The 21,538-nt window shown below is 34.6% G+C and overlaps 1 protein-coding gene across 3 annotated transcripts in view; it reads right to left on the bottom strand.

The window, feature by feature from the left end:
- MTBP (MDM2 binding protein) overlaps positions 1–21,538 on the bottom strand; it is an 81,032-nt gene that overhangs the window by 47,527 nt on the left and 11,967 nt on the right. For all 3 annotated transcript variants that reach the window (XM_086695679.1, XM_025922854.2, XM_086695680.1), the window contains exons 8-11: positions 17,254–17,388; positions 15,357–15,451; positions 14,483–14,555; positions 9,117–9,234 (exon numbers count right to left, since the gene is read on the bottom strand). In XM_086695679.1, the coding sequence (XP_086551805.1) occupies positions 9,117–9,234; positions 14,483–14,555; positions 15,357–15,451; positions 17,254–17,388 (421 nt within the window). The remainder of the gene's footprint in view (positions 1–9,116; positions 9,235–14,482; positions 14,556–15,356; positions 15,452–17,253; positions 17,389–21,538) is intronic.

Consider the following 21,538-nt stretch of genomic DNA (forward strand, 5'->3'; position numbering starts at 1 on the left):
TTTATGTAAAGACCACAGAGAGTAACAGATTTACAATTAGCTTTGTTATTCAATTCCCATAGCTCTTCCTAAAGAAATAAGGGGAAATGATTACAACAGAAAATTTCTGTTTTCATCAGTTACTTTTACACTATTAACTCTGAAGAGATTAATTGGCTTGCATGCCCTCTCTCCACCAAAACAAACATCCATTTTGGATCTATTATACAGGGAAAATGAAAGAGGCCAAAACTACAAGTGCCCTTTAATTGTATCAAAGTTTACAGGTAACATACACACTTTAACGAAGAGATATATTGATTTCTTTAGCAAACAAAATTCTAGTAAAATAAAAATCAAGTCATATTTTGTATCAATAAGTTTCTCAGTGGTTCTTAAAATCCTGTAAACAGTTTAACAGGGGCCCCTGAGTGTCTCAGTGGGTTAAGCATCCAACTTCAGCTCAGGTCATGATCTAACAGTTTGTGGGTTTGAGCCCCGCATTAGGCTCTGCTGCCGGCTGGGAGCCTGCTTCTGATTCTGTGTCTCCCTCTCTCTGTCTGCCCCTCCACCACTCATGCTTTGTCTCTCTCTCTCTCTCTCTCTCTCAAAAATAAATAAACATTAAAAAAATTAAAAATAAATAAAAATAAAACAATAAAACAGTTTAACAATGTAAAATACAAAATCATATGAATGTAAAGAGGAAATAATATTCCACTTGATATAATGAAAAATATCTCAGGATGATTAGGGTAGTAAGATATTCTGGTTAAGTAAATCTTCTAACTTAATGACAAGTATATATATACATATATATATATACACACACACACACACACACATATATATGTGTATATATATGTATATATGTATATATATGTATATATGTGTATATATGTATGTATATAAGAAAAAATACCCATTATATGATAGTCACACTAAAAATTAAACGATAAAATAAAAATCTAGTCTTCAACAGGCATTTTGCAAGGCTACACACTTTCCAACAGAGATATCATTGTTCAAACAATTCTAAAGCCTAAAATAGTGTTTCTCCCCTCCACACACATTTTTTTTTTTTTTTTTTTTTTTGCCTCAGAGCATCTGAAGGACTTTCTCTTTAGCAACAGTCGTTCTCTAGCCTAGGGCTGAGAAGAACACATCTAGGGCAGAAGTTCTTAATACTGGATGCACTTGAAACACTTGGGTGCTTTAATAATTTTTTTTAATGTTTGTTTATTTTGAGACGGGGGGAGAGAGAGAGAGAGAGAGAGAGAGAGAGAGAGAAAACAAGTGGGGGATGGGCAGAGAGAGGGGAGACACAGAATCTGAAGCAGGCTCCAGGCTCTGCGCTATTAGCCCAGACCCTGACGCAGGGCTCGAACCCAGAAGAGGTGAGATTATGCACTGAGTCGAAGTTGGACACCTAACCGACTGAGCCATTGGGTGCTATTACAAACTACTGGGGTCCTGGCCTGGTCTCTTCCCCAGAGATTTGTATTTAATTGTTCTCAGGTAGGGCCCCATTTGGCTTTCTTCCTTTTTGACTTTCTTTCCTTCCTTCCTTCCTTCTGTCACAAAAAGGTATATGTGAGGTATAATTTACACATACTTATATACATATATCAGAGTATAAATGTGATTAACTTAAGAATTAATACAATTCTGCATCCATCACTAGAATCCAGTTTGAGAAAACTTCCATTATCTCTCTGCAGTCAATCTCCTCTCCTATTCCTGGCCTCAGGCAACCACTGATCTGCTTTCTAGTCCTTTAGCTTTTTGTAGAAATTCCATATAAATGAAATCATGTAATGAATAGTCTTTTAAATCTGGCTTTATAAACATACCATATTTAGGTACACCCAAAACTTCTCATGCCTCAATATGTTGAGCACTATTCCACTGTATGGACAAAACAAACTGTGTTTATCCATTCACTGGCTGATGGATGTTTGCACAGTTTCCAATTCTTAGCTGCTATAAATATGGCTTTTATTAACAGTTCCTTGCAAGTGTTTGTGTGAACATATGTTCTCATTTCTCCTGGATAAATACCTAGGAATGGAAATACTGGATTGCAGTTAAGTGTAAGTCTAACTGCCCAACTGTTTTCCAGAGTATCTACGCCATTTTATACTAATACCACCAATGTGTGAGATTTAGTTTCTTCACATTCTCATCAACATTTGATAGTCACTGTTTTTCTTTTTTAAGTTTTTATTTATATATCCGGAGTGAGAGAGAGTGGGGGAGAGTGGCTCACAAACTGAGCTGTGAGGTCATGACCTGAGCCGAAGTTGGACGCTCAACTGACAGCCACCCAGGCACCCCTGATAGTCACTATTTTAATAACAGCCATTCTAGTAAGTATATTAAAACATTGTGGTTTTAATTTGCATTTCCCAAAAGACTAATGATGTTGAGCATCTTTCACGTGCTTTATTAGCTATTCATGTATCTTTAATGAAATGTCTATTGAAGTCTCTTACCTACTTATTAATTGGGTTGTCTCCTTACTATTGAGTTGTAAGAAATTTTTTATATATATTTCTCCATTGTAAGACATGATTGGAAACGTTTTCTCTTAGTAGCCTTTAAAATTTTTTTCTAGTGTTCTCAAAAAGTGGCCATTTTTAAATCTGGTGAATTTATAGATTTGTTTTCTTTCTATAGATCTTTAAAAAAAATTTTTTTTTTAATGTTTATTTTTGACAGAGGGAGAGACAGAGCATGAGCGGGGGAGGCGCAGAGAGAGAGGGAGACACAGAATCCGAAGCAGGACCCAGGCTCTGAGCTGTCAGCACAGAGCCCGACGCAGGGCTCGAACTCACAGACCGTGAGATCATGACCTGAGCTGAAGTCGGACACTCAACCGACTGAGCCACCCAGGTGCCCCTTTATAGATCCTCTTTTTGGTAAATATATTTTCTTACAGAGGTGTTATAGTTTTAGTGCTTACATTAAGTATATAATTAAGTATAAAATCTATTTTGAATTAATTTGTATTAAATTTTATATAATTTTTATATAATTTTTGTATAATCCATATTTTACATATGGATATCCAGTTCTTCCAGCACTGTGTTAAAGAGACTATCTTTTCTATTGGCATCTTGTCTCTATTTTGTTCCACCGGTACATGTATATTCTTAATCTAACACTACATTGTCTTGAATACTGTGGCTTTATAGTTGTGAAGTTGTGAATCAGATAGTGTAAGTTCTCAAAAGTTGTTTTGCCTTTTCAAAATTGTTTTGGCCATTCTAGGGCCTTTACAATCCCATATAAATTCAGTATCAGTTTGTCAATTTCTATGAAAAGTCCTCTTGGGATTTTGTTAGAGACGGAATTAAATCTATGAGTCAATTTGGAGGTAAGTGCCATCTTAATAGTACTGAGTGTTCCAATCTACAAACATGGTATATCTCTCCATTTACTTATATTGTCTTTAATTACTCTCAGTAAGTTTTATAGTTCTCCGTGTATAGGTCTTGCACTTCCTTTGTTAGATGGGAGTCCTCAGTATTTTATTCACTGACTTTTGGTCTAGTTCCTAATTCTTTTCTTCTACTTAACTTGGATTTAGTCTTCTAGCTTCTTGAGATTGTAATTTGATTACTGATTTTAGATATTTCTTCCATGATAAGATAAGCATTTACAAACCTCTTAGTACTGCCTTAACTGCTTTCCATAAATTTGATGCGTTTTGATTTTATTTATAGTTAAAAACCTTTTCTAATTTCCCCTTTGATTTCGTCTTTGACCTGTGGGTTATTTAAAAAGTTATTTAACCTGTGGGTTATTTAATCTCCAAATATTTAAAGTATTCCTCACATCTGTGCTGTTGACTTCTAACTTAATTTTACTGTAACTGAAGAACATACTGAGTGTTATTTCTACCCTTTTAAATTTATTAGGCTCATTTAATGGCCTAACACATATATGGTCTATCCTGAAGAATGTTCCATATGCACTTGAAGAGAACAAGTAGGCTAGTGAATGGTATATTCAATAAAAGTTAGTAAAGACGGTTGATAGTGTTCACTACTGAATTCCTACCACCTAGAATAATGCCCTGAACCCAAAAGGCACATAATAAATTAGCTGCTGATTGAAAGATTACTTTGTCTTCACCACTGAAGTCTCTTTCAAAATCTTTAACTGCATCCTTCACCTTTTCTCAAGACAGAAATTATTTATAGATCAGTTACATGGTGTCATTTTAACCTTATTAGTTTCAGCTCACTATTTTGAAACATATTTATCACATGGATTTGAGAATCAAGAAGGCACATGCTTCATCAATTCAAAACATTTCATAAGTCATTATTAATCTAGTCCCTTAAAAATATTTCTATTAGAGGGGCGCCTGGGTGGCTCAGTCTGTTAAGCAACTGACCTCGGCTAAGGTCATGATCTCGCGGTTTGGGAGTTCGAGCCCGCTGTGCTGGCAACTCAGAGTGCTTCGGATTCTGTGTCTCCCTCTCTCTCTCTCTGCCCCTCCCCTGCTTGCGCTCTCTCTTTCTCAAAAAATGAATTAACATTAAAAAAATTACAAAAATATTTTTATTAGAAGATTTGTCTGTCAACAATAACCTCTTTTCAAGAGTACCTTTAAAAGTACCTTTCAAAAGAATTCCAATTTAAAAAAATGAGGCCACAATAGAACTCAAGATTGTAAACTTATGGATGGTCTGTAGATATATTCAGACGTTGGTGAAAATTCTGATTTCACTCTGTGATATTAGACAAGTTTCTTGATTTTCCTACACTTTAGCTTATTCATTTGTAATGTACAGTTAGGCAATGTTCAACATCCAGTTTTTTGACAATTTCATAAAACTTCTCTGCGAACATATGGTAAGCAAGGCACTTTTCATTATACAACTGGATTTTCAATACAAGTTTTAAATACAGAGCATTCAGAGTAACTGGGTTTAGCTCAGTTGTATTTGTTCACATAGTTCTTTTGCATTTTTCCTAGTATCATAATACTTTCTGGGTATTTCACTAAAAATCACTTTTAAAAATCATTCTTTGGCTACACTTAATTTAAGCATAATTCAAATGGGACATTGTTTTTCTATTTTAGGTCAAGCCATATGAAACTCCTGATACTTAACAATTTTCTGATATACAAAGACAGCAATACCATATGGTTCAAACTAATACATATGTATGTATTTTATTTCATCAGAGATGATTTGTTAAGCCTAAGGAACTGATAAAAACTGGGGCACAAATTTTGATTCACTGCATGAATGGAATCCATTCAAAGTCTTCTTTATTTTTCCAGACAAGTTACTACTACCTGGAAATATATATTTCACGTATTATTTAAAAGATACTTTTGAGTACCTAATAAGTATCAGGCACTCTTCCAGGCACTGAAAATGAAGCAATGAATAAAAGTAAAAAATTCCATCTTATCTCCTCTCACTTCAAGTGAGAGAAAAAGACACACACTTACTATATTAGATAGTGATAAGTACTAAGGAGAAAAAATAAAGCTGGGGAAATGGATATAATGTCAGGTGAAGAGTGTACATGCAATTTTAGATGGGATGGCAAATTAGGTCCTGAATGAGAAAATGACTGGACTAAAGGACCCTCAAAACTGAGAGACCTAGCCATATAGGTATCTGGGGTAAAATCTAAACTTGTTACCTCCACTGTCATAAGCTCCCTGAGGACAGGGACTTTGTTCTAAATTATTTTACTGCCAGTCCAGCATGTATAATGGTTCCTATTGTATTGTGGACACTCAACAGAATATCTGCTGAAAAGCTAGTTAATGGAAAACTTGTATTTATATTTATATAAACAAATACATATAAGTGCTTAAACACACACACTGCAAATTGTTTTTACCACAACTGATAACCAATAGCCTTTCCACATCTGTTTTCATGTACTATCTCTTGTGGATTATTCATAGTTGGTTGCCACTGAATGTAGTTATAATTAAGTAAGACTTATAATAACTTCTCAATATCTATTTTCTGTTACAGTTTAAATTCTAGGAGACTAGAAGCCAAGTCTGTCTTGCTCATCACCAATCTCCAGATTACACCCTGCCTGATACATAATATTCTGTCAATCTTCAAAAAAGGAATGAATGAATGAATGAATGAATGAATGAATAACAAAGGTCATAAAGGATTAAAATCAGAGAATAACTTAAGGAAACAGTATAAAGTTTAGCTTGGAACAGTTGGGCATAATGCAATAAGTTATGGTGAAACAGAACATTGACTTAAGAGGCTGATCTATTAGTTGATATCTTATTTGGAATAGTGAGAGGGGCTACTGGGATATGAATGGCATATGATGTTTTCCTAATTAAGAGCTATTAAAATTTTCCACTAGCCAAAACTTGGCTCCTCTTTTATTACAAAAGGAGTTCTGTCAATGAGATAATTTCTCCTACAGAAAGGGTTATGGGTAGAATAGAACTTAATAATCAACTATTCAATTTGACTGTTTGTACTTCTAAGATAAAAAAAATACTGCAGAGTATCAGCTTAATCAGCACTTACTGATATAGCTTAATCAGTAATCAACAATCTGGCCTTGAAGACTGCCATGTGATATATGTTTTATTATTCAGAAGTTATCAATATTGATCTCTAAATTTCAAAAGATGATTAACTTTAAAGAAATCAGATCAAGTCACATGATAAGGTATTTCCTTAAAGTTGCAATAAAAATCATGAAAAACCCACTTAAGAATAAATTCTAAATCAATAAATTACCTTAGAAAAAGTTACAAAGAAAAAATAAATAATGGGTTGCATAGAATATACTCAAGTTTAGTTAGGATATATTAATATTCAACTCATACTAATAAGCCTTTAAACATATGCAATGTTGAGAAATGGGTAAATATCATCCTACGATTTAATGAATAAGTGAAATTGATTTTACTGCCACCTGGCAAATCTATTTCTGATTTTGTTTTAGCATCTGAAAAAATCACCACATATACATATCTATTCTCTGTGAGGAGTTGAGAAGGGTCAAATCTACACTTCTTTATGTGCTAGTACAGTGCAGCAAACTATATTAACAATGTCTCTTCCTCCAGTGAGTCTTTCTGATTCCTACGACTATGTTGTCATACACTCTGGACATATCCTCCACTTCACCTTCACACTGTTGACTAAACAGATTTATAATGATTTTTCAAAGTGCCTTCATCACTTGACTATAAATTTCATGAAGAAAAGGGCCATGCAACTATTTCCTCAAGTGTTAAGGGCCCAGTTTGACTCCCTTTATTTCCCACACTGGTATCATGCAATAAATGGTATTTTCATGTTGACATTAATGATTATAGCTCTCTAGGGTCTTCCAACTACCATTTACTAAATCTCTTCCCAACTCTTCTACTTTTACCTTAAATTCAGGTGTTTCTAAACATCCTAGCCTACGCTCTCTTCTCTAGTCATGCTGTCTATGTGGTTTTGTTCAATCACTCCTAAGGCTACAACTATTACCTGTAGCTAGCCATGGTAGGCTTTTACACTGGAGGCTTTTCAGTATTCATACCCTTGTCTAGTTACCTCCCTTTTGAATTTAGACCATTCTTGGGAGAAGCTTTAAATAAAAGAATACAGCAGAAGTGACACTGAGCCAGTTCTGGACTAAACATTAAGAGTCCTGGCAGATTTGATTTTTGTATGTTTTGTTGGAGTCTTGGGCCACCACATAAAAATTCTTGCTAACCTGCTAGAGAGATCACACAAAGAAACCGTGGAGCAAGGAAAAGGCTCTGAGACTACATGGAGAAAGATAGCTGTCCCTGCATCCCAGGCTAAGCCCAACTTCTGAACAACCCACAAGCTCAGTGCGGCCACATCAATGGCCACTAGTGAAACCAATAGAAGAACCACCTAGATGAACCTAGTTCAAATTGCAGAATTATGAGTAATTAAAGCATTTGCTCTTTGAAGCCACTTAGTTTTAGGCTGGTATGTCATAAAATAGATAAAACAGCTAGTAAATTCAAAATCTAATCTCTAGCCCTGATCACTCTCTAGAGATAACAGACCTAATTTCAAACTCTAAATTTAAATTTCCATATAGATATCAACTGCATTTCAAATTCAACATTTGCTAAAATGGACTTCAGTATCTCACCTATTTCCTATCTAATACTGTGTAGGCTGCTGATTTTAAGTTTGTATTCCTCAGGATTCTTTGGCTCTGGAGTATCTCCAGAGATTTCTTCTATAACAACCCAGATGGATATGTTCCAATTCCATTTCTTAGTCCCATCATATCATGGGTCACAAAAACTAACTGTAACCTCAGAAATAATTTAACCAAATTATTGTCCAATAAAAAAAAAAAAAACACCTACATACAAGCAAAGTACAAAGAGACACTCTTTATCTATATGACTTTGGGCAAGTAACTAACATTTTGAACCACAATTACCTCGTGATATACAAGAGTTTGGGTGTAAATGATCTGATTTTACAACAGAAATTAAGATTTCATTTTTATAATGACATTTTGAATGTAGTAAATTACTAGAGGCAACACAGTGCAGTGGTTAAGAGCACAGAGCCTGGGTTCAAATCCTTGGAGAAGTTATAGAGCTATTACTGTCAGAACCAGGATTTGAACCAAGATTCTGCCAATTAATAGCTCTGTAACTTTTCCAAGCCTCAATTTCCTAATCTATTAAATGGATATAAAAATAAGTTTATAGGGCTATTATAAGAATTAAATGAGCCAATATTTCTAAAATACGTAGAATACTGTAGAACATATAATTTTTAAATACTTCTGGTTTCTTCAGAAAACTGTAATCACATGTTTGTTTTTTTAATGTACCATATAATAGACTAATCACTTTATTTTCATAAATGTCATTCCTGAAATGTCTCTAAGATACCAACATTTAATATAATTGGTTTCTACTTAACCAAAATTCCTGCCTTTAGATCACTGATATTTTTTTAATAAGGTAGTATATACTTTGTGATACAGTAGATTATTAGATATAATAAGAAATCTTAAATGATGTGGGTTTGTCTTAATCAGGAGTAATAAATATTATTTTCTCATAAAGAATGTTATATCCGTTTCATAAAACAACTTAAAAAAGATTTACTACTTACCACTGATTGTCTTAGGCTTTTTAGCTATATATTCTCTCCATTTTCTTGAACTGAGTTGGCTGGGAGGTGGAATAAGTATGTTACTAATAGTACATGGCAATACAAAAAGAGCACCGACCTGGATAAAACATAACATATTATTAGTGCCTGCACAATGACATTAATTCTTAAATAGTGTCATCTGATAAATTTCCACTCTGATTTCACCGATATAGCATGTACTCTGTAATGCTCTCTCACAACAACTCCACTAAAAAAACTAGAAGAACAAAAACAATGCCCAAACTGTATTTAAAAAAAAGTCAAAAACCAGACAAAGGTAGTCAAACATAGGCTCCCTTTTCCACTCAGTTATATATCTCTGAAACCTTGTTATTCACAATATTTGCTTCAAGTTCAGGTTGTCGTGTCATTTCTTTGTGTATCTGCAAACCAGTGAGAGGCTGGGAATTGAATTCTATCATCAAAAGATTTTTGTCATACTTGGCCATAATTTTACAACCTTTTGACTGGATGGATTATTGTTCTGGTTTCAAAATTACAATATACCTGTAGGTAATTTCAAAACTTTTGTTCCGAGAAATCAGAAATTTAATGCTAATAAGGTATAAAATGCAAAGAAACCCCAAATCATATGCCAGAAAACATACAGCAGCTTCTGTCTGATTTATGAGAAAACTCAGCTTATTCATCTTTGTATTCCCAGGGCTGAGCATACAGATGTTTATTAAATATTTGTTCCCCCCAAACCAACTTGTTATATTTAGGTAAATTCTCAATTTGATTAAGTACTGAATAAAACAAACTGCAACTCTGAAAGCTACATTTTGCCCATTATTCTAGAAATATAAGCTACAACAATCAGTATATCCCAATAAATATGTTTTGTTTTGTTTTGTTTTTAACTCTGGGGAAATCTAAGCAAGACATTTGCCATAGATCTCAAATATAATGAAAAGTCACTTTTAACTGTCCTTTGTAGATGGATGAATCAGATGACATGTGATACTAAGTGAATACTTTTATGTATTAGTTTCTTTACTATTTATTATCTTTAGCTATGTATTCTTAGATATACAAATAAGTATATTAGGAGCAATTAAGAAAGAAAAAATTAAATGTTTATTTTTGTTATTACAGACAAATCTTTTTTTATTCTAAGTCAAATGTATTTCACATAATTAAGTATTAGACACTAAAAATGAAAATATTACCAATAGAAAATAATCATTAAGTATAAAAGATGTATATTTAACTTTTGAAACACTAAATCCTAGTTCTTCATACTTACATAAATAAATAAGATTAGATAGCCCAAAACTGGCCCAAAAGATAGACAAAGTTGTAACTTGAGTATGCTAGAGCAGAGCCCAGTTAACACCTTCATTATTTAATATTATAGTTATAGCTTAATAAATTAGAGATGTTAAATGTGTTTCAAAGTACAACTTAAATACCGTATTATTTATTTTATATTATTATATGTCCCACCCAGCCAAAGTAGCCCTATGTTTGAAACAGCTTATTCTTGAATACACATTCATTACAAATATGAAAATAAATATTTCTAAATCCCATAAACTATAATTTGCTACAAAATATATGTATGTCAATTGCTTATACTGTGTCCATAACAAACCTGGATTCTGATAACCCGTTCTCACTCATGCACTAATCATTAGATATGCTCTGAGACCAGAGGATGGTGCTTCTAGGTTATCATTCTATCTCCAGAATTTAAAAACCAAATAATATTTCAAACCTGTGTCTCAAAACCATGATTCAGTCTTTTCAGTAGGCATCCCCTGAACAAACAGGCACTATGGCAATCCTGTTTTTAACCTTGCAAATTCTCCTCTTAAAAAAAAGATTTCCTGCCTATGTGATTAGTAGATATCATGGTTCCCTAACAATCCTCGTATCTTTTACTAATCTAATAACATTAGCTTTACTATAAAAGGTTTTTATTTTTCTTCTGGAGCTAATCTAACATTTTTTTTTTTTTTTTTAAGTCAGAAGTTGACTTAAGATCATATAAATCACTATGCGGTGCCTGAATGGCTTGGTTAAGCGTCCGACTCTCGGTTTCAGCTCAGGCCATGATCTCAAGGCTTCATGGGTTTGAGTCCCACATCAGGCTCTGCGCTGGCAGTGCGGAACCTGCTTAGGATCCGATCTCTCTCCCTCTCTCTCTCTGCCCCTCCCACCTTGTGCTGTCTTGGTCTCTCTCAAAATAAATAAACTTAAAAAATTTTGAAGATCATATAAATCACTAGAATTTAAGTACGATGAATGCTTCCTAAGGAGGGGCTTTGTCCATTTTATTCTCTCCAGTACCTGAAACAAGCAGCCGGCACATAGCAGGCAGTCTCTCCCCAGCCCCCACATGCAAATTGTTGAATAAACAAATGAAAACCAAGTTATGAAGCAAAAGAATTATTTCAAAGAATGAGCATGCAAATGAAAACTAATTTTTTCAAAAATGTAAAAGACCCAATATAAAAGGAAAATACAGTGCTTCACATTTAGAGGTATGTTAGCTAAATTATGTTTCAAAAAAATATCCCTTTTGCTGCATTAAAGTAGGAACATATATACAAAGTTCCATCATTTATTTGTCCCTTACTGATAAAGAATATTTCACAGTCGTTGTCCAAGAAGCAATAAAAATGACAATCTAATATACCAAATTTAGAAAATTGAAAACACGATATAAATATCAATAGTTTCTTTTGCTTATAGTATTAGTGTTGTCTATCTTCAATAACTTGATGGATTAAGGATTATTTTATACCTGTGTTAAATTGCAGGTCTGTGTCTGATCTTGACTTGAAAAATTATCTATAAAACTAATTCCTAAAAGTTTCATCTTATCTTTAAAACATCTAGAGGATATTTGGTGCTTTATATCCTTTTCAGGAAAGTATTTCATATATGCCTGTCTATCTTTTGGACCAGATAAACTTCAAAGACCATAAAAATTGGGGCACCTAGGTGGCTCAGTCGGTTAAGTGTCTGACTTCAGCTCAGGTCATGATCTTGGGGTCTGTGGATTCGAGCTGTGCTGACAGCTCAGAGCCTGGAGCCTGCTTCCGATTCTGTGTCTCCCTCTCTTTGCCCCTCCCCCACTCACATCTCTGTCTCTCAAAAAGTAAATAAACATTAAAAAATTTTTTTAAAAAAGACATAAAAATTAGCAACCATCATTTATGTCATACTTCACAGCTTATAAAATATCTTCCAATTTGGTTTTCATTACAACTTTTGAAATAGGTAAAACAGGGATTATTAATTACAGTTTACAATTTTAAAAGCTATAAGCCAGTGAGTGGCAGAGCTACGACTTAAACCCAAGTTTTCTAAAGTACATACTCTTTCACTTGAGACTTTCTACCCTACCATGGTCCTCCCTTCCCTTATTCGGTAACAGGTGAGATTATTAATGATAAATGATATTCTCATTTCCTAGAATGAAGAGCCCCCCCCCCCCCCACCCAAATTAGATGAACTAGATAAGGTTACACAGAGAACTATTTAGTTACTTGGGTTAAAACAAAGACAAAATGGGGTGCCTGGGTGGCTCAGTTGGTTCAGCATCTGACTCTCACTTTTGGCTCACGTCATGATCCCAGGGCTGTGGGATGGAGCCCTATGCTGGGCTCCACACTGAGCTCAGAGCCTGCTTAAGGTGGTCTCTCTTTCCCTCTGCCCCTGCCCCACCCCACCCCACCCACCCCTGCTCACACTCTCTCTGTTAAAAAAAAGAAAAGAAAAGAAAAAAAAGGAAGATTTTTTTTTTATTCTTCATGCTTTCTTCTTTTTTCTTTCTTTCTTTTCTACTATGCCACTTCACAAGACTTCTGTGTGCATATTTTTGTAAAGATGTTTAAAGTAGGTCCTCCACCCTATTACACTAATTGCAGTCGGCTTATTTTCTTCATAATTCTTATTATTTGTTTTCTGTTTTTCCCACCAAAATGTAAATTCCATGAGGAGAGTCTTCATCTGTGCAATCCATCACTAGATCCCTAATATCTACCACAGCGTCTAGCACATAATAGGATACATGTTGGATAAATAAGAAAAGATAAGTTTTAAAATTTCAAATTTTAGCATATTAGGTATTCTTTAGAGGATGAAAACACAGGCTAATATCACACTTCAGGCTGTTCCTTCAAAGGCTACTTCATCTAACAAATACTTTGGGGCACTACTCAAAATTTTAATTTCCTGGAAAAAGAGGCTGCAAGTCAAAATTTGAAATTACTGTATAGTCAAGCATCTTAAGGCCAAAATCATATTTCTGTAACCATATCAATTTTCTAAGGGAACTATAACCAATATTTGATTATAGTGCTATAGGGAAACTATAATTTTTCTCCATGCAACTCTGTTTGAAATACTTCATTGTTAAAACAGTTAATGTTATATAAATATTGCCAATGAATATTCTGTGAATCAAAAATTGTTTTCAAAGAAACACAGTAGTGAAACAAATAACCAGAAAGAAAAGCAAACTTCTGGTTTTTCCCATTAAACACTGTAGTTGACTTTAAATAGATGAGTTTAATATACACATGTATCTAAATAACTATAAATTATTAATAACTACATTATATAAATAACTATAAAATAGCCACAAATCTTATAACCATCACTAGAATTAAGAAAGAAAAACTGAAAATTTACAAATGATAATTCAGTGAGGCTTTAGAAACTTTTCTCACTTCCACCCACCTGTCCTACCATGAAAAAGATAATGCAAGCATATGAGTATCTCCTCACCTAACTGAAATCACATGTTGAAGGATTAGATTGTTGAAGTAGATTATCAATAATATAATATGGTCTCAAATTTTAAAAGTAACAAAATCACCAGTCATGAAGCTTATCTTTGAAAATCTAAAAACACAACATCATTTCCTGTCTGCAGAGGACTTTGGTATTATTATGGGAAGTCCAAAATATTTTAATATCTGTTAGGACCAAAATCACGTTATGTTCAAGAAGCAAAATCATTATGCAAAAACAGATTAACAAACTACATTCTCTTTTATTCTTTCTTTTTTTTTTTTTTAATATATTTTAGAGAGAGAGAGAAAGCGAGCAAGCAAGCAGGGGATAGGGGCAGAAGGAGAGAAAGAGAGAGAGAGAGAGAGAGAGAGAGAGAGAGAGAGAGAGAGAGACACCCAAGCAGGCTCCATGATCAGCACAGGGCCCAACACGGGGCTCGATCCCATGACACTGGTATCATGACCCGAGCCAAAACCAAGAGTCATACACTCAACCGACTGAGCCACTTAGGGGCCCTATATTTCCTTTTTCAGCACATCCTTAAAACAAAACAAAACAAAACACCACCATACCTTGCCACGCAGAGAAGAAATCTGCTCCCATAGCAACATGGAATTTTGTTTGGTATTGTTTTGTGTCAACCCTCTGCATTAAAGTTAAAGAAATGATACAATGGTAACTGAGAAATAATTCAACTCCCTAAAACAAGTTTGATTCTCTAATTCACAAGGTGCTTAAATTATTAAAAATTTTAACTGTAAGAATTCACAATTACTCCTTTCCTTAAGGAAAATTATTTTTATAATACTGAAAATATACCAAGAAATAATGCTTCTATGAAAAGCATTCCCATACACTATGAGAAAAAGAGATTTGTAAAAATTATGTTTCTGCACAAAAATTTAAGAACACCATGCTAATGTTCCATTTCCAGGCAACAATTTCTTTTTATACAAAATGTTCTGTTCTTAGGTATATTTCTAAAAACTCTTTCCTTAAAAGAGAGTCTAAGATATGTTGAATATTTGCAGGTATGTGAGATGGCATTTATATTTACCTTAGTATGCATACAAAGATACAGTGGACTGGTGCTTATATACCCCTCCTGCCGAAGGCGAGAGAAACATCTGAACATTTCAGGAGTATGTAAGTTACTGTTTTTCTCCACAGATTCCTAACATTTCTCCATTCTCCCTACCCCATTAATGATGAGTAGCAATACCAGAAAGTCTTTTGCCTATTCTAGACGCATAAATCTAGTACTTGAAGGAAGATTTTTTTGTTTTTGAAAATTGCAGAATATCTCTTAAAACAATGGCAATGAAAAATATACTGAATATTATTAAAGAAAAAAAATCCATCATGGTCCAATATCTAAAAGTGAAGGAAACATTCTACGTGACACAGCAAATATAATCTAAAATGAATACATAAATAAAAGGATACAATTCAAATTCAATGTCTGACATATAGCAGGAGGGCAGATCTGATAATTTTATTATCTGCACAAATTCTAAAGCAGAGCCATAATAATGGAAAACCTAGGAAAGAAATAAGATTATGTAATACTTTAAATTCTATAAATAAAATAAACGTAAATAAATTAGCAATTAGGGCTTAACACTAAAATGGATGTTTAAAAGCAAGTATTTACACATTATGCAAGCCAAACATTAGATCCTCTATAGCAGACAAGAGTTTCTTCCATTCTAATTTTACCTTTCAGAGTAGAGACAGACATAGAGATTTCTTAGTAACTGAAGAGTTTTAACAGAGGGAAAATGAGTCTAGAAAGAGGCAAGCAATAGAAGACAGGAGTTCTCAACTTTTCGTGTTTATTTTCAGTAAGACAGACAGATGACCCAAGAGGCTAGGATGTTGAAGAAACAAATTTAGAGGGTCTGCAAGACTGAGAGAGAGAAAGAGAAGATTCTCTGGTATGAACTTAGATTGAGTGGTATGTTGAGATTAATAAAATAAAATAAAAATAAAAATAAAATAAGATTCTTCAAAGAAATGCTGAAGAAATTAAGAGAACCAGTGAAGCCATTAGTCCTAATTAGCAAAGATAGCTCCACTTGGAAAAATAAACTTGCAGTATTTCTTTGGGCAGAACCTAACAGTGAAGGAGGACAGGTATTTTAAGAGTTGAGATGAGAGTATGTCACTGGAAGGACAAAGAAAAGCAAACATATCTTGAGGAGACTACACAAAGTTTTAAACTTGCAGAAAGCTGAGTAATTTCACCATATACAATTATGCATATATATACACATAAAGACACACATATACTTACAGAGTATATGTGTATGTGTGCATATATACACGTGTAGAGAGAGAGAGAGAGAGAGAAACAGAGACATTTATTAAAGAGGTTTTACCCTAAGATTTCCATCGATAGCAGCAAAATTTAAATACATTATTCATATTTGAATAATGAATGAATGAATAATGAATACAATATTCATATTATTAGAAAAAAAACTATTAACAGTCCTGTGAAAGATGGCCATGGTAGTTTACTTAAAGTAACCATTCTGAACAAATATTGGGAAATGTGTTCACATCAGAAATATGCCCCTTTTATACTAACCTTTGATCAGAAAATATTACCCATCAATCTGACATCATTGTAACTTCATGACTGTTGTTTTGTACATTCTTGAATTCTGTCTTTCAAAGTGAATTTCTAAAATGTTTCTACATAAACACATCTTACGTTATTTTTCTAATATAAAAAAAAGGTCAACTAAACCCTTTTAAAATTGTTTTACTTTATAATTACCTGCATTTTAAGAATAAATCTATGGAGATATGGGACACAAACTAACACATCTTAAACTGTGAAAGAAGCAAACGTATGGTACTGGAATCCCTTACCTCATTTAAACTTTGTAATAACTTTGTAAGGTAAGTGTGTTCTTGTCTCCATTTCACAAATGAATTAATCAATCTACCCAGGTTACCACAACTTACAGGTAACAGAGCCAGGTTTCAAACCCCGGTCTACCCAGCATCAAGGCCTGCTCTTTTTCCAGTGTATCACATTCCCCCCGAACTGAGTCTTAAAGGTCTCATAGCAAAGTCCTAACCAAAGGAAGTTTCAGGCCTATATTGATCTAAGGTTAGGATCATTCCATTTTAAAAATAACTTAAAGTAGTGATAGTTTTGCTAATAACATAGTGTAATTTAAGCACTTAATTACAGTTATAATAAAAATTATGCAAGTGAGCACATTTAAGCACATATACTAGGAATGTTAATTTCAAGATTCAAAGATATCTTATAAGAACAAAAATATGCCTGAATGGATGACTGGAAAATGAATTAAATATAGATTACCTTTGGTAAAATATTCTTATCCTTTGATGGTAATGTCTTTTTGGCAAGAATGCAAGGATTTAAAGTAGATGTACTAAAATTCTTAGGAGTGACTCCCTTTAAACAAAATTCAGGAAAAATAATTTCAGATCCAAACTGAAAAGAAACCAAGAGAACACAGTTACAAATATCATGAATAAAGTTACAAAGATCAATACATCTTAATGCGATGTAAAAGTTAAGAAAACCACATGTAAATATATTTTTGATTCCTCAGCTCAAAATGTGATTCCTCCATTTATGAACACATCCTTCCTGTTTCAACTTACACATGGATCTTTTTATGAAAAGCTCTCATTGGCCCTACAGCAGCCCACAAGAGTCTATTAAGGCCATTCCATGCAACCACAGAACCAAACAACCTCCTTTACATATACTTGTTCAATATCTGGCTTCCTACCAGTCTGTAAGCTCTGCAAAACACAAGCCTGTCTGTCTTATTCACCACAAATCCTTAGGACAACGCCTCATACATAGTTTGCTTTCAAAATAAGTTGGCAAAAAGACCAATTCCTACAGAAGTAGTAATAGTAGAGGTGTTAATAGTAACGGTAACAATGAGAGCTAATATTTAATGAGTGGTTACTTTGTACTTTACATAATTTAACCTTTACAAAAATCTATGAGGTAGGAACTATTATTACACTTATCTTACAGATGAAGACAACTGTGGCACCAAATGGCTAAATATTGCCCTATAGGTCACACAAAATTAGCAAGAAATAGAGTAGGGATTTGAATGCTGACAATCTAACTTTAGAATCTATGTCTTTGATCACTACAATGCACCTACATTAAAAGCTATTCTCCACCAAAGCAAGTGATTTCAAGTTGTAAATGCATCCTGTGGGGTACGAACATTTAATTTCCTATTCATAAAACAATAGAAGAATTGCATGAAAAGAACCCTGCCCTTATTTGTCTGTATGCAAACATGCAGTTTCAAAAAATGTATACAAAACCAATTCTCATCGTTAATTTTATCTTACACTCTTCCAGCTGACTGTGTGGCTTGTTTATGTTAAAATCACTTGCAGAGGTTTGCCTGTAGGTTTAACTTTCCAAGGTAAGGATGAGGCAGCATGAAAATCAGCAAGAAGGACCCAATCACATTAATTCCTATTTTCTTAGCACAAGTTTTACTAAGCCATAATTAAGCATGAATTGAAAAGGAAAAAAAAAATCTACTAATTAGTGCAATAAATCTTCATAGAAATGCAAGGCCTAACTCATGCTCCCATGTCACCCTGAACATTAAGAAACTTTCTTTGGTTTTGCCTATCTTCAAAAATATATACAATACTAGAAATATATTTATTTTAATATGGACATAACTTACAAAAGCCACCAAACATATTCATTCATTGTAAGAGATAGCAAAATAAAATTGGAGCCTCACAGAAAGTTAAGATTAGTGGGGCTGAACTAATCAGTTTCATCTTGTAGTTGAGAAATCTGGGATCGTGTAAGGTTACAAAAAAGAGTTCAAATTAGAGAGCTGGCAAAGTAATCTTGAAAAAGAAAACCAAAGCAGGAGGCATCACAATCCTGGACTTCAAGCTGTATTACAAAGCTGTAATCATCAAGACAGTATGGTACTGGCACAATAACAGACACTCAGATCAATGGAAAAGAATAGAGAACCCAGAATGGACCCACAAACGTATGGTCAACTAATCTTTGACAAAGCAGGAAAGAATATCCAATGGAATAGAGTCCTTCAGCAAATGGTGCTGGGGAAACTGGACAGCGACAATCAGAAAAATGAACTTTCTTACACCATACACAAAAATAAACTCAAAATAGATGAAAGAAAGACTTAAATGTAAGACAGGAAGCCATCAAAATCCTCAAGGAGAAAGCAGGCAAAAACCTCTTTGATCTTGCCCGCAGCAATTTCTTACTCAATACGTCTCTGGAGGCAAGGAAAACAAAAGCAAAAATGAACTACTGGGACCTCATCAAAATAAAAAGCTTCTGCACAGCAAAGGAAACAATCAGCAAAACTAAAAAGCAACCAACAGAATGGGAGAAGATATTTGAAAACAACATATCAGATAATGGGTTAATATCCAAAATCTATAAAGAATTCATCAAACTCAACACCCAAAAAACAAATAATCCAGTGAAGAAATGGGCAAAAGACACGAATAGACGCTTCGCCAAAGAAGAAATCCAGATGGCCAACGAACACATGAAAAAACGCCCAACATCACTCATCATCAGGGAAATACAAATCAAAACTAAAATGAGATACCACTTTACACCTGTCAGAATGGCTAACAACAATTCAGACACAACAGATGTTGGTGAGGATGCAGAGAAAGAGGATCTCTTTTGCACTGCTGGTGGGAATGCAAGCTAGTGCAGCCACTCTGGAAAACAGTATGGAGGTTCCTCAAAAAACTAATAATAGAACTATCCTACGACCCAGCAAATACACTCCTAGGTATTTATCCAAGGGATACAGGTGTTCCATTTCAAAGGGGCACATGCACCCCAGTGTTTATAGCAGCACTATCAACAATAGCCAAAGTATGGAAAGAGCCCAAATGTCCATCAACGGATGAATGGATAAAAAAGATGTGGTATGTATGTACATATATGCACATATATGTATGTGTGTGCATGTACATGTGTGCACATATATGTGTATGTGTGCATGTGTGTACACATATGTCCATATATATGTATACATACAATGGAGTATTACCCGACAATCAAAAAGAATGAAATCTTGCCATTTGCAACTACATGGGAACTAGAGGGTATTATGCTAAGTGAAATTAGTCAGAGAGACAAATATCATTATGACTTCACTCATATGGGGACTTTTAAGATACAAAACAGATGAACATAAGGGAAGGGAAGTTGGCACAAAAACAGACACATAGACCAATGGAATAGAATAGAAACCCCAGAACTAGACCCACAAACGTATGGCCAACTCATCTTTGACAAAGCAGGAAAGAACATCCAATGGAAAAAAGACAGTCTCTTTAACAAATGGTGCTGGGAGAACTGGACAGCAACATGCAGAAGGTTGAAACTAGACCACTTTCTCACACCATTCACAAAAATAAACTCAAAATGGATAAAGGACCTGAATGTGAGACAGGAAACCATCAAAACCTTAGAGGAGAAAGCAGGAAAAGACCTCTCTGACCTCAGCCGTAGCAATGTCTTACTCGACACATCCCCAAAGGCAAGGGAATTAAAAGCAAGAGTGAATTACTGGGACCTTATGAAGATAAAAAGCTTCTGCACAGCAAAGGAAACAACCAACAAAACTAAAAGGCAACCAACGGAATGGGAAAAGATATTTGCAAATGACATATCGGACAAAGGGCTAGTATCCAAAATCTATAAAGAGCTCACCAAACTCCACACCCGAAAAGCAAATAACCCAGTGAAGAAATGGGCAGAAAACATGAATAGACATTTCTCTAAAGAAGACATCCGGATGGCCAACAGGCACATGAAAAGATGTTCAGTGTCGCTCCTTATCAGGGAAATACAAATCAAAACCACACTCAGGTATCACCTCACGCCAGTCAGAGTGGCCAAAATGAACAAATCAGGAGACTATAGATGCTGGAGAGGATGTGGAGAAACGGGAACCCTCTTGCACTGTTGGTGGGAATGCAAATTGGTGCAGCCGCTCTGGAAAGCAGTGTGGAGGTTCCTCAGAAAATTAAAAATAGACCTACCCTATGACCCAGCAATAGCACTGTTAGGAATTTATCCAAGGGACACAGGAGTACTGATGCATAGGGGCACTTGTACCCCAATGTTCATAGCAGCACTCTCAACAATAGCCAAATTATGGAAAGAGCCTAAATGTCCATCAACTGATGAATGGATAAAGAAATCGTGGTTTATATACACTATGGAATACTACGTGGCAATGAGAAAAAATGAAATATGGCCTTTTGTAGCAACGTGGATGGAACTGGAGAGTGTGATGCTAAGTGAAATAAGCCATACAGAGAAAGACAGATACCATATGGTTTCACTCTTATGTGGATACTGAGAAACTTGACAGGAACCCATGGGGGAGGGGAAGGAAAAAAAAAAGAGGTTAGAGTGGGAGAGAGCCAAAGCATAAGAGACTGTTGAGAACTGAGAGCAAACTGAGGGTTGAGGGGGGTGGGAGGGAAGAGAGGGTGGGTGATGGGTATTGAGGAGGGCACCTTTTGGGATGAGCACTGGGTGTTGTATGGAAACCAATTTGACAATAAATTTC

Source organism: Puma concolor, chromosome F2 (genome assembly GCF_028749965.1).
Source record: "Puma concolor isolate L17-30 chromosome F2, mPumCon1.1.hap2, whole genome shotgun sequence".
NCBI lineage: Eukaryota > Metazoa > Chordata > Mammalia > Carnivora > Felidae > Puma > Puma concolor.